Source organism: Populus alba, chromosome 13 (genome assembly GCF_005239225.2).
Source record: "Populus alba chromosome 13, ASM523922v2, whole genome shotgun sequence".
Lineage (NCBI taxonomy): Eukaryota > Viridiplantae > Streptophyta > Magnoliopsida > Malpighiales > Salicaceae > Populus > Populus alba.
In genome coordinates, this window is record NC_133296.1 from 14934194 (window position 1) to 14949485 (window position 15292).

General features: G+C 29.2%; 1 protein-coding gene across 1 annotated transcript; it reads right to left on the reverse strand.

Annotated features, from left to right (window-relative positions):
- Window positions 1–363: 363 nt before the first annotated feature.
- On the reverse strand, window positions 364–3078 carry LOC118040152 (uncharacterized). Its single transcript, XM_035047021.2, has 2 exons — window positions 2745–3078; window positions 364–2593 (listed from the first exon to the last, which is right to left on the reverse strand). The coding sequence occupies exon 2, from the start codon at window positions 2564–2566 to the stop codon at window positions 1163–1165; it is 1404 nt and encodes a 467-aa protein (XP_034902912.1). The 5' UTR covers window positions 2567–2593; window positions 2745–3078; the 3' UTR covers window positions 364–1162.
- Window positions 3079–15292: the final 12214 nt, after the last annotated feature.

Consider the following 15292-nt stretch of genomic DNA (forward strand, 5'->3'; position numbering starts at 1 on the left):
TCTTAAATAGTCTAAGATGTATTTATTTCAATACATTAAAAAATAAAAATTACTCGCTCATATAGACATAGACACGTTACCGAACCAAGTTAAATCTTGTGTTCTTTCTAGTTTCTCACCTATTACAATATTCATCAATAATTGTTGCAAGTTTTTCAACAAAAAAAATTGCATGGAATTTTTTGACAGTAATGCCTTGTTGCAGGCCAAATTGATTATAACTGCGATCAATCCACACAAGAATTATTTTACCATGACATAGGGTTTCCATCAAATGTCAAAAAAAGGGGCTGCCAGCAAAGATCAAAGTAAAGGAAGGGTTAAAATGGAATGAAAATAGAACATGATAATGAAAGATGATAGTGCTGCAAATTGCTTAATATCTGTCATTACAACTATTGTTCATAAAAGAGGAGACATATCATTACAACGTTAATAAAGATCATAACGAACTCCAAAATGTACAAAAATTACAAATGTCTGATTCCATCCTCCAAGCAGATCAAAACTAAGCTTGTGATGGATAGACCAATGAAGAGGGAGATCACCAAACTGTCTCCTTCTATGCTGGTCCTGATCGTGGAAGTTCAATGCATTCCAGTACTGAAACAGCTAAGAAAAAAATATGTAAAACCAAGATTGTGAATGCTCCTAGGATGAGGGAGACTACCTAGAGACTGGATAGATAAATCAGCAGGAAAGAAAATGCATGAGCTATAAAGCTAGATTTTCATTGCACAGAGGCCTGAAATATGCAGCCTTTGTGCAATAGATGCAATGGAAAAGGATTGATAGGAACAAGAAAATGTGTGAAGGAGGTTTGGAAAGGAGAAAAAGGGAAGAGTGGTTTGAAGCTTTTGGAATCCTGATAAGAAAGGGAAGGGAGGCTCCAAGGGAATCACAGGTTGTTTGTGAAAAATCTGCAACCAGTGAGTAAAGAAAAAGGCGAGTCTAGAGATCATAGTTTCCTAAGCATAGCAGGTCAAAAGTCATAATTGGTTTATTAAAAAAATCAGCAACCAGTGGAGGAAAAAAAATCTAAGGGGATGGTCCAAAACCTCCTAGAAAAGACTAAAATTTGAGAGAGAAAAGTAAGAGAGAGATAGAGAGAGGCTACTATGCTATACCAGTGGGAAACTAGACTTATGTGTGACTGTGTCAATCAATCTTGATCCTTCAAAAAGTATGACTTCATTGGGAAGAAAGAGGAGGAAGAAGAAGCTGAGCCCATGCTGTCTTGGAGAACACAAGAATCATTAAACTGCTGTTGATTTGGATTAACAAAAGGAAGATGAGATTGTAATAAAAGATTGTTAGTGGAGTCCAAATCGTCCCACACAGGACTCCCTGGACCCCAACCTGCTTGAATAGCATTATACCAAGCTTCTGCCATGTCTCCCCACTCCAATTCTTGAGACCCCGAAATGCCTTCCCCTGCACTGGACCCCTCTGCCACTGCCTGAATCTCATCACTCACAGTAGCCCCACTCGAACCCATCCAGGAATTGTCATCAGGATGGTCTCCTGGAGGTTGTTCTGGTGGTGGTTGTGGTGGTAATATTGGTGGTGACATGGTTTCTGCCTGCGAGTTAAGGCCTTCTTGGGCTTGTTTTGGATTTAAACTTTGATTGGGAGTCAGCGGAGAAGAAACTGTTGTACTTGGAGCTGTGGAAGTTGCTTTATCTTTGTTGAGGAAAAGTTCAGGGAAATTCAGCCTTGCATTCTCACCTCTTAACTTGAACGCCTCGCGATCATAAGCTAAGGCAGCATCTTCGGCTGTATCAAATGTGCCTAGCCAAAGGCGAGTCCTGTTTCGAGGGAGACGAATCTCGGCAACCCATTTTCCCCAATGCCTTTGTCTCACTCCCCTATAAAGCTTTCTTGTGTTTATAGGTTGAATCGGAGGCCTAAACAATGGTCTCCCATCGGGCCCCAGCTTGTTCATCATCATCATCCTTCCTCTCGGACTTAAGTTCAATGCATCACTCCAGTACTGAAACAGCTGCTGCTGCTGCTGGTGGTGGTCAGCCATTGGTAATCCTCCAGCAAAAAACGGAGGATATGCAATGCCATGTTGCTGGCTTTGACCAAAAGAAATCATTTGCTGTTGATTCTGTGCAACTTGAGATAGTGGACTGAAAATTGGCAATGAAGGGTTTGTTCTAAATTGTTGAGGGCACTGAATATGTTGATTGGACCCTTCAACGGCAAAAGGAAACACAAGTCTTGAACTTGAAGATGACATAGGTGAAGGCGACGAAGAAGGCGGATACAGAGACAGAGTCGAGGCAGAGCTAGAAGAGACAGAGAAACGAGATGGTAATTGATGAGCTAAAGATGCAGAGGATTGTATCTGTTCTTGACGTTCAGGGCTACAGATTTTCTTCAAAGGCCTATCCGACAAGAAAGCTTCACCAAAAACCGGTTTCCATTGCCTCCTCTCGAAGCTAACATCAGCTTCTTTTTTGCCTCTATCAAGCTGCCAATCTTGTTCCATCGTCATCTTTCGAGTTTCATCAACAACACCCTTCTTGGATTTTCCAAAATTATTCTTAGCTGCAGCCATTGATAATTACCTTCTCGCTCGCTCTCTCTGAAAAGATTATATTATATGCAAAGGGATATAAGAGAATTTTTGAGAGAGGACAAGATACCAAAGAAAATGTGGTAAAGAAGATTGGAATCAAATGTATCAAAAACAAGAAAGCAATTCTCAAAAGAAGAAAAATGAAAAGCAGCAATACCAAGATCCAAATTTGGTAAAAAGAGATTTGAGAATCTTGTATGGGATTTAATGGCTAATCCGATTGAAGTAAAAACAGCATCGGATACCAGACATATCAAATCTTTGAGCAATCCATCTCTAGAAAATGAATACTCAAGAGAGAGAGCGAGCGCAACGAAGAGAGGTAAAAGAAATCCAAAAGGGGTGTTGTTGTTGTTCGTTTATTGGTGTTTCTGCTTGTAGTGATGAAGAAATCTTGTCTTCTGGTATTTGTGGAGTGAATTTTGGAGAGCTCGAAAACAGAGAGAAAGCAGGGGAGAGTTTATTTTTTAGTTTTGAGAGGGGGAGAAGCAGGGGACGTGGGTTTATATGCGAGCAGGAAAAGATTTTCAAGCAAAGGCTTTTGCGACGTGTAGAGAGAGAGAGTAGAGAATTTGTTGAAGCCTCGTGGTTGGTTGGCTCTGTTTGGGACCCACACGTTTTGTTGTTCAACTCTTATTTGCCTATGCTCTCTGACAGAGATGGCAATAGACACCCGCGGTTTGCATTTTTTTATATTAATATTTTATTTATTATTTATCAAATAAAAATTTTAAAAATTATTAATTAGATTTTAAATATCAATAATTATTTATTAATTATTAATTAATAAAAAATTAAATATTTAAAGAATAAAATAATATATATATTAATTATGTCAATATTAATATGTGTGTATATCATATTATATTAAAAAAATATAAATATTCTAAAAATATATAATACAAATATATGTTTCAGGTTAAGTTCGAATGGTTTTAAATTGTATTTAACAATATTTATACCTACTTATTATTAATTAAATATAAAAAAATACGCATTTATTTTTTATTTTGATCAAATCAGATTAATATCCATTGAATTTAAATTAAATTATTTTCTCCACTTTCTAACATTCTATGCAAATTTTTCTATTATCATTGACAAAATGTTAATTTAAGTTCTCTTAACTTAAATCTTAGTTACAGTTTGTTGATGAAAGCATAAAAAAGATAAAGATTCCTTTTTTGAGTGTAAAACGATAAACCTTAGGTTATTAAATCATAAAATTGATTCAGAAAATTTATGTTTTAAAACTTAATTCAAGTTATATTTAAAGTTGAATTGAAAAAATTATTAATTTAATAAAAATTTATTGATATAATTAAGTTTTTAATAATTCATTTAACTTGATTAAATATAGATAAATTAATATTAGTAAGGTTAAAAAATATATATATGATTTTAATTTTTTAATAAAAATATTAACTTCATAATTTGCATCTAGGATTTTTTTTTTTTTTTTGAATCGGTCTAAAACCATTATAACGAGATGTATTGATTGGACATACTTTATAGTAGGAGTTTATCTATAAAATATCTTATTAATTCATGCTTTACGTTAAAAGTTTGTGCTCGAGTTATTTTTCAAATCAGTATTACAATATCACACGCATATTAAAAGTCTAATTGACCATGCTATATTAACAGTAAAATACCTTCTTTAACTGTTTATAAGAGAGTGACGAGAATAAATATATTTTCTCGTGACTATTTTTTAATTGTTTCTTTTGAGTTAAACTACTTATTTAAATAAACAAATGAATGAATAACGATTTAACTTATAAACTCATAGTTTTTAGACTTGGTTTAGTGGCTGGTCCAGATTCTGGTTTTTTACTGAGTCACCAGATCGTCTATATCAAAATTTTTTTAAAATTAAAATGACATCGTTTTAGTAAAAAAAATAATAAAAAATAACAGGTTGTAACTGGGTTTTTGACCAGGTCAACCCGCTTAGTCAGTCCGGTCAACCTGGGTTTTTCCTTCTCCTATTTTTTCTTTAACTTGGCCCGGTTATAGCTTCAGGTCGGCCGAGTCCTGGGTCAACCCGTCGAGTCAGATTTCAAAACTATATATAAACCTAGCATTATAAATAAAGAGACCGTTTGACTTGGTAGCTTATGTTTTTTTTTACCCAACAATAAAAAAAAAAAAATTGCTTGGGTAATTAAGTAATTTAAAACTCTATATATAATTATATTTCAAATTTTGTTTTTGTTGAAGGTATAATAATCTGCTTTTTATTCATGATGACATGCTTTTTATTTAATTTACATATAAAAATTTATTTTATAATAATTTTAATCAAACACATCTTTTATAAAATTATACAAAATATATAATTTTTTTAAATTTATTTTTAAAAAAGCTTTTACACTACCAAGCAAATATGCAAAGTCCGAAAGTAAGTTCGTGCCATGGGAGGACGAGTTTAAAATACACAAAGAAAGGTCTTTCTTCCTCCATCTACTTAGAGAAATTCAGATTCAAGCACTTAATTTTGAGAAGATATTACATACTTACCACCTAGCTAAAATCTTTGGAGATCGGTAATATTTTTCTTTCTCTAATATTTCAACTCCAAAAGTGTGTTTGTTTTTGGATTCAATAAACATTTTTTAAATTTAGAATTTTTTTACTTTAAATTAATTTTTTTTATGATTTTAGATTATTTAAATATGCTGATATTAAAAATAAAATAAATAAATAAATATTATTTTAATATATTTTTAAATAAAAAAATATTAAAAAAACGATTGATAGATGAAGTATTTTAAACACTACCTAAGTGAATAACCAATTAGGTGCCTATAAAAGATATGGAGGGTTGGCGGAATAAATTACTCTTGCTACTTAAATTTCAATGGCCGTGCAATGATAAAGAGAATATTGTATTGTTTTCAAGTGGCGTTATTGAGTATGTTGCCTAATGATTGATAAGATCTCAGAAAACACATGTACACTTGCTCCGGCCAGAAAGCGGTGCTTCCAACATAATTTCCGGTGATAGGAAGTCACGGTAACGGAATTCTTTATGAATGTAGCTATGCGAATACGTTCATATGTTAATGGATGAGTATTCCATACAGTTTTTTTTTTTGAAAAAAAAACTGCATATGTTCATTTTATATTATGTTGAAATTTAATATAAAAAAATAGATTCATAGTTTATAGGAATGAAAGACTCTAATTTATATAATTAAAGAAGCTTTCATATCATATAAAAAATTATTAAATTGTGATGGGTTTGATTTCTAAACCCTAAACATGTGGTCAATATGATAGGATTCATTACAAGGTATATAAGGATATACATTTAAATTTTTAATGCCCTATGTAGCTCATCTAGGTATCTAGAATTCAAATGTAGATTACATTCTTTTAAGTTAGAGTATATCATATGATATTTACCTAGACTTGAAATGGATCTTTCAATTTTCTAAAAGCTTTATTGAGCAAGCATACTGAGATGTTTATCTTTGAGTTAAATATGAGATATCTATAGAGTCAAACATCACAACACTTTTATATAAAAAGACTAGGTAAATATAAAATGATTAAATCGTGATTAGTCATTTTATTGTGAATTTTTATAGATTTAAATCGTGATTAGTTAAACATACGTTGAAGCCAACCATTCGATTTTGGTGCATTAATCAAATACGTCTTCATATGTTTAACATAATCAATTATATTAAAGTATTCTATATTTATAAATTATCCATGATCAACACAAGTTTTAAGAACCTTGTACTCATTAATTCTTATGGGTTAACACAATTAATAATGCATTTTTGTCAATAAATTGTAATTCATTTGATATTAATATCCTTGTTTTTTAAAGATTTAGAATTCGAATCTCTCTTTATATATATATATATATATAGTAGCTATGTAAGGGTGATAAATTAATTAACTAAATTAACCCGAATATTTATAAAACTAGACCTAAAATTAACCAAATTAAATGAATTTTTTTGCATTTATTGTATAATTTCAATTAGATTGTTTTTAAAAGATCAATTTATATTGATTTCAGTTTTATATTTTAGAAAAACAAAACCCACATAATCAAATTGAACCAGATGGAAAAACGAACTAAACCAAACAAAACTAAAAAAACTCAGACCCATTCTTGGTCCATAATAAATTTGCGTACGCGAGTGAAACATTAGGAATATTGAAGGTCTTGTCTTCTGCCACCAAAAACTTCAAAAAAATAAAAAATTAATGATAATCCATCCACTGTTTTTAAAGGCTCATCACTTTCGGTGAAAGGGAATCATTCAAGAATATGAAATAAAGAAATTTTCTATAAGATCCTTCCTCTGTTTTTTGTCTTTCTAAAGTCAACATTGCAACGGTTTCTTTGAAAAGTCGGTGTAAATCGGCACGTGTCGGCGGTCCACCCACCCACCCACCTCATCATCATCATTTTCTTTTTCTTTCCTTGTCTCTTTGTATTTTTCCAAGTTCGACACTTCAGAAAGAAAGAGAACATTAGAAAGAGAACACTAATTGCGTGTATTTTAAAACAATATTTTTTTATTAAAAAATATATATATTTTTTTTAAATCAGTATATCAAAAAACACTATAAATTATATATATTAATTTGATATTTTTTCAATGCAAATATATTTTTTTAAAAAAATCTAAATTAAAAAACTACCGTGTCTCTAAACGAAACCTAAGGTTTTTTTTTTAGTTTTTGAAAGAATAGTTTTTGAGATTAACCTAATTAATAAATATATGATCTTAATTTAACATAAAAAAATTATTTTAATTTAAAAATTTGAATTGTTAAGTAAAACTTCAAAAATGATGTTATATTATTCTAATACATCATAAAAGTTTTTTAAACTTAAAATTTACATAAATTATTTATTAACTTGTGCTTGACTTTATTAATTTAATTATCTAAAATAGGTTGATGAGATTCGTAATAATCATTATAAATAAAAAATTAACTTAAACTGTTAAATAATTAAGAACATATAAATAATTTTATATTATTTTCTAATATTTAAGAGTATAAGATTATAAGAAAGAATGTAAATGAGTTTTTTGTTGCTTGATAAGAAAATAAATGTATTAACTCTCATATATATATATATATATTAAAGGATGCATCATCGATACAAAGAAATGTTTTTAGACATGAGTATCGGTTACAAAATGGAGTCAATTCCAAGATAGCAGCACATTGCTCTTTAAAATAAACTTTAAAGATGGAAAAATATCAAGCCACCTTCGCTTAGTGACCAAGACAGGAAAAGCTTTCTTTTGAAGTTGGTGACTCAAGTGATGAACACGTGGTTCCCATTCCATGATTGTGGCTACATCAATATCTATCTCGAGAACTTAAAATTTTAGAAAAAATCAAGATCTTTACTGGCTCCTAGAGCCATTGAAGAACATGGAGACAATTTCGAAATCTCTTTCTTCTCGCCCTCTCTACTCAATTTCAGAGACACATGCATGAACATGTCATGGAGTTTGTGATAGAACCTTTTGACATTTGCTGACAAAGGGAAACATGCATGAGTATCTTTCAAACTATTGGACTCCTTTCACTTGCATAATTCCTTGGCACCATCATACTTTGGCTGACACGAAGGCAACCACGCTCCCTCTAAATCATTTTATAGCTCGGTGATTGATTGCTTTGAAGTTTATTTCCATATCAATTCATGCAATTATGTGTTTATAATGTGATTTAGAGTGTTTTCTTTAGATTTGTCTTTTAATTTTTAACATTAAGACATTAAAATCACAAGAAAAACACTTGAAACAATATTAATTTGAATTTTCTTACGTGAAAAACAAGGTTGAATCATGAAAACAAACATTATTTTATAGCAAGCATATTCATGTTCATCATCAAGGGTAATAATAGAACAAAAATAAAAAATAAATTGATAAATAAATAATGTTACTAATCCAGTAGTGATCAGTTGATTAAAGATTTTTTGTAGCTTCATATCCTAAAAAAATTTATCATAAAAAAATTATTAAGACTTTATTTAATCTATAATATAATCAGTTGAGTTCAATCAAATTTGAAGAGGCGTTTTGTATATTCCATACTTGGCATTAATTTGAACCAGTCATGTATTTCGGCATAAAATTCTTTATTAATCAACTAATGGACTCTAAATGGAGATCATCCAAAGCTGATTCTTCACTAAATAATTTTTATTTCATGTAGTCAACACGTATTTTCATTGGTTCCTGCCTCCCTCTTTGTCTGTGAGCTGGAATGCCCGACTCAAAAAAATCTTGGTTGTTACAAGAAAGGGACTGCACCAGCCTAGAAAAATCCCTAAATTATAAAAGAAAAAAAATTGGACATGATTTATCGAAACAAAATCAATTTAATTTCAAGTGTAAGACTCAAGATTTGAAATATCACCTCTGTAATGGGGAAATCAGTAAAGGGATTAATAGATATAAATTTGGAAGAACTATTAATTTGTTGCATAGACATGTAAATTAATTTATAGCTAAGAGACTCTGCTTCAGCAGCCTCTTTTATGCATGTTTTTTTTTTTTTTTCATAGTTATAAACTTAATTTAATGGCTAACTTGAGGCAAGGCACGGGTTATTATTAAAAAAAATTAACCTGGAACAATTCTTATTTTTCTTAAAAAAAAGTTTAAAACAATATGATTTTAATTAAAATAATCAATGAGTTGAAAACTGAACTTTGATCAGGTCAGATCTAGGCCGATAAAATCATTAAGTCAACCTTGGTTTGTTTTTTTACTAAATATATTGAGTTTTTTCTTTTATTTTTTTTACAATCCGAATAATTTTAGATCATAGATTTATTGAGACTTAGATTGGGTTAAATTTTATAACTATGTTTTTTTGTATTTAAAATTAAAAATTCATATACGCTTCAATTTTCTTTCTCAAAAGGAAAATAAAAAAAAATGAAAACTTTTTTTTCTTAATCAATTTGTAAAGACTAGTGGGTGATACACGGCAAATATTTCACATCATATGTTAGCTATAATGGTAATGTGATTATCAAATAGATCATTTCCAATATATATATTAGCTAAAGCACTTTAATTCAGATGCAAAGTGGAGATTAACACATAGCTCTAATCGTGAGAGTACTTAACCAATTAATCACATAAATAGCTCTTAAAATAGCTAAGGAAGTGCTTATTACTAATTACAAGAGGGTGACTTTTCGATTCGCCATTGGTTGCCAGAACGTAGTTTTCCTCGAAATGGATCGAGTTAGGAAGCTAAATATTAATATAATATTTCTTATTGGTAGGGTAAAATAATGGATGGCAAAGTCAACCCTAATTTTTTGGTTGAGGATTTGAAGTGGGAGTTATGGAAATAGTGTTATCATACACTTCCTTATTGGCCCATTTTGGTAATGGCTCAACAAAAGAAGTCTTTCTTTTTTCTTTGTTTTCCACTCTCTCAATTTCTGTGTATGGTCCTCATGCATTAAGACCATGAAATGGTGGGCCATGTCTTCTTCTTTACAGGAGTTTGAGAGTGCACGAAAGGTTTTAATGGAAGTGGCTGTGCACAAAGTCCATGCCACCTTTCTCTCCCGGTGCTCATGGTCAACCGATATTATATTCTTTTCATGGTGAATGCTGTAGCAGCCCAATTTTAACCCCCTCCTCATTTCACATATTTCTCCAAGAAAATCAAATATCATCCCTAGCTAGGTTAAAGAATTTGGAGGACGATATATATATATATATATATATATATATATATATATAGTTATCTATTAGACTACAGGTCATGCTGCCGAAAGTAAACGGTTGATGATAAGTGCAAGTTCTAGGATGATTTCCATAATTTGATGCGCTAAACTTCATGAAGTGGCCGGATGTTTTTTTTTTTAATTTTTATGGCGGATTAGGAATAAGATGATTTGGGTAATTCTTGCTCAAATGAATTATTTATTAAGCTTCATGCCTACCCAATATATGTATAACAATCATGAATTGTTTCTCTTAAAAAAAAAAAGAATTCCAGTTAAAAAATATGGTTTTACTAAGATAAATAAGAGATATATTAATAAAAAATAATAATTTTAGACTTGAAAAATATATGTTTTGTACTTATTTTAAATGACTTACTTTTTTAACAAAAAGAAAAGAAGTTATTGTTCTATAATTAAATAAAAGAATTTGAAGAGTTACATATAATATAAATCATATATATAATTAATATGCATTTTTATCTCAGCTCTTTGACTTAATTTCTACTTTAAATTAATAAATTTATTATTATTTATTAACATATATAATTCTTTATTGATTTTATTGAACACATACAACATAAAAAAACTTGAATGTCATGTAGGATTAGTAGAAAAGTCCATTGCAGAGCCTGATAAATATAGAGTTATTTAGAGTTAAGTTTGAAGGAAAATTGATAAAAGAAAAGAATTAAAGTAAAAGAGATTTGTCTGACCATAAACTTTGAATGTAAATTAATTTCTGTTAATGTTGTTGATTGTTTTTTTTTTCTAAACTTCAATCTAATATGTATTGTTTTTTCTTAAGAATATTTAACTCAAACTTTTTTTAAAAAAAAAATTAATACATGGTATTTTTGGATAATAAAAGTTTTTATTATTTACTAATTTTTTTCCTTTTTTATTCTTGCTCCTGTCATGTTTCTTTTTCAATTTAACTCATAAATAATTAATTGGCTTTGAGAAATATATTTGGAGTTGGTAGATGCTATACAAAATGAGTTTGAGATAATAAGAAAGTAATTGAAATTCCAAAAAGGTTTTCAAACAGGTCTTGGTAATTATTGAAGTTTTTATTTTTTTTTATCAGAAATATAATTCATTAATAATAATAATAATAAAAAAAAGCACAAATTCATCATAAAATTCACAAAACATATATAAAAAACAAAAATATAAAAGTTGAGTCTATTTATAAGGAAAAAACCTGACATATTGAATCTTTGGATAACATTTTGTTCTTCGATTCATACGTTTTGCTAACTTCCAATCAGCTTTTTTGAGTTCTCTCTTTTTAGGCTTCTCCATGTATCTCACGAGGCCCCAGAATTCAATCTTTCAAATTCGCTTTTTTTTTTTTTCTATACTATCTAACAAAACAACTCACAGACATAGATTTAACACATAAAATAAAATAAAAATAAAAACTTATGTTGATTTTCTATGCTTAGTTGCATAATGATATATAGACAAATTAAGGTTTCCATCTCCAACTTTCGGCATCGATGGTTGTTAATGGAGGTTTTAGATTTGTTTTGGTTGTGGCGTTGGGTGTTGATATCAGTTTTGAGCTTGTTTATGACGGCGGTGGTTAGTGATTATAAAGTTTTTCGGTGGCCGGCGGCCATGGAAGAAGGAAAACATTTATGGTTATTATTTATACGAAGGTATGATCTTTAACTTTTCCTAATTCTAGTAATATAAATTTTAACACCAATAATTTAAGATATATATTATAACACAAAATATTAACACACTCAAATTCAAACCATTAATTATAAGATGATTATCATAATTTATCGAAGCATAATCTACTTGCTATATGCTTCAGTTCATAGAGATTGGAGATTATTTTCAGGGTGCCTGCGTCGTTTTCGAAACCAAATTTTTGATAGATAAGAATTATCAACTTTTACGCATGTTTATGGAGATATCAACATGCCTCTGAGTCACCATGGAAAAGCAAAGTGTTTCTCCATTAAAAAATGATGCACGCTTCAGTTAGATCATCGAAACACAGCCGGACAACACTTCTGATCTGTTTGTAACCTTTTCTTTTATTCTTCATCTACATTCGCATGCCAAATATGTTAACGTTTAGGAAATTATCAAGGTTGTATTTATGCCACAGAGGTGCTAATCAGTGGCATCTATGGTGGAAAAATACTCAAATTCCTCCAACTATATATAAATATCTATATACTGTATTGTCTAGGTCGATGGATTAAGCAAAAAATCAGAAGAAAATCAAAGTCCCACATGCATGTTCATGAAGTTGCTGCTACAGCATCCATTGATTTGTTCAGAGCAAAATGACCTGGAGGCTGGAACTGACCTACAAGTTAAGCAAGCCATAAATGATTGGGCGTGTTCTAGTTGAAATTAAACCAGACACAGACCAATCAAGAAGGAAAACTCTTGAACTCCTTATCCAGCAACTTCTGTCTGCAAGTTGCAAGAAGGAAAACTCTTGAACTCCTTATCCAGCAACTTCTGTCTGCAAGTTGCAAGAAGGAAAATTCTGTACATATAGTTATAGCAATAAATTGATGGGACCATATTCCATGTTCTTTTCTATGCAGCTAAGACTGAGCGATCCTCCTTAGCCCAAGCAAGTGCTCTCCACCATTAAAATGATTTGTCAAGCAATTATGAACATGAATGAAGAAATTAATGCTACGATGTTAAGATGATTGTATTCACATCTAGAATTATATGCTGCTGTGAGAGAACTGGTGCTCATAGTTGTTCATAAATTTCTTTCTTGGTTTATAAGAAATTCGAGCCTAGAGTTTAACGGGGGATGGGAATGACGATGTGCATGCTAATTGTCTCAGCAATCTTTCCATATTATCTACCATCTTTTATTTCTTAAAAAAAAAGAAAAAAATAGGTTTAAAAATGATACTTAAAAATATTGGAATTAATTAATTGATTTTTAAATCTAGAGAAACTATTTAATTCATAATACTCTGTATGTTGAGCATATCCCACTTTTTTTCTTTCTTTGTGAAGAATGTAAAACGAAAAAGAAAAGGAAAGAAAGGAGGAGCCCTAAAGTCAAGGAAAGACACACCAGTCCTAAATAGAATGGTTTGAGCCCATGACGGGTTCCCACTAAAAGTAGTTTTATGAGTCCATCATAAGTAGCACCCCAACCTGATCTCGCTATCAATATTTATTTCTAAATATAATTATTGGGAATGTTTTTTAAATTATTTTTTATGTTAAAATATATTAAAATAATATATTTTTTATAATTTAAAAAATTATTTTTAAGATTAATGTATTAAAATAATTTAAAACATATAAAATAAAATTAATTTTTAATAAAAATAAATTAATTTTTTAAAAAACACGAGTTGTCCTGTGTTTTCAAACTCTTCCAACCTCAACTGCTATTGTTTTTATACAATTTATATGTTTATTAGCGTATTGTTTTAAAAATAACAGGACTTAATGAAACTAATTTTCCCTGTATAAAAAAAAAATGAAGCTATTAGAAATTTTGAGTTTCTAATTTATATTCAATTCAAGGGAAATGGTTAGATGAAACTAGATGAGTGTACAACGCTATAATAAGGGCTAACCAAATTTTTTCAAAATAAAAAAAATACTTAGATGATATTACTGTTTTTTTAATAAAAAAATATTAAGATTTATATCATTAATTTAATTGAATCTAATAAACTCGGTTAATTTTATAATATAATAAAAATAAAAAAATAGATAACTATAAAAAATAAACTATCAGTATAATAAAAAAAATATTCTCCTAGTATTTTTTAAAAAATTTTTCATGATCTCCAATTAAATGAATTAATAGAATTTTTTGTTCATATTTTCTATTTGCAAGTAAATTTTTTATTATAAAAACAAAATTTAATGTATATTGATGAAGTTATAAAAAGATTTCATACAAAAACCCAACTTTCTACATGCTTATATCTTGGACCAATACATTTGTATTTGATTAAGGGCTTGATCGTTTTTTAAAAAATAAATCCCTTATAAAATAAGAGACTCTTCAATATTTAAGTTAATAAATATATGATAAATATAATATGCAAGAGAATTAAGAGAATATTTTGAGTTTGAGAAAATTATCCTTCTTTTATTTATCTAATGACCTAAGGTATTATCGACCTTAATTATGTCGGCTCACATCGAGAAGTTGAGAGTGTAAACCATTCAGGTTGCTACCCAAAATGGCTATTATTTTATTTTTAAAAAAAAAAATTATTTTTTTTATACCATCATATACGAAATAATTGTTTCTTTTTAATATCAAGATGATGACATCTTTAATAGATAAAAACCTATTCAAGTTAATCTATTAAACAAGTGATTGAGGTCATGGATCCTATTGAGATTAATAACATCATTAATTTAGAAAAAAAAATTTAATCAAATGACAGTAAAAATACATGCTATCAAGAATGCAAACTAGATAACTTTTTTAAAAAAAGATAATGACAGGGTAAAATAATTGCTAATATTATAAAAAAAAACTACTACACACTTGTTTAAGAACAAAGTAAAAATGAATTATTTTTAATAAAAACAAATATGTAATAAATAATTTTAATTAATTTAAAATGTTAATAAATCAATATACTTATAATATTTTAAATTAATTAATTTAGAGAAAAAATTAAATTAAAGGAATAAAAAGTTCAATCGCACCTAGTTTTTTTTTTTTTTTTTTCTTTTACCTCGAGATTGGATAATGCATCGTTTGCTCCATTTCTTTATTAAGCAGATGACAAGTTACTTGCTGGGCTGCTATTCAAAATGAAAAACAAGGGGATTTCCCTAAAAATCTATGTTCTTGCAAAAACACCATAAAAACTTATAAAACCATCCAATAACCTCAAAACACCCTAAATCAATAATATATATATATATATATATATATATATATAATGAATGAGAAAAATCAAAATTAAATCCAATCT

Bases quoted from the DNA above. Each gene is read 5' to 3' on its own strand.
- LOC118040152 (XM_035047021.2), bottom strand. From the start codon at position 2,566: ATGGCTGCAGCTAAGAATAATTTTGGAAAATCCAAGAAGGGTGTTGTT.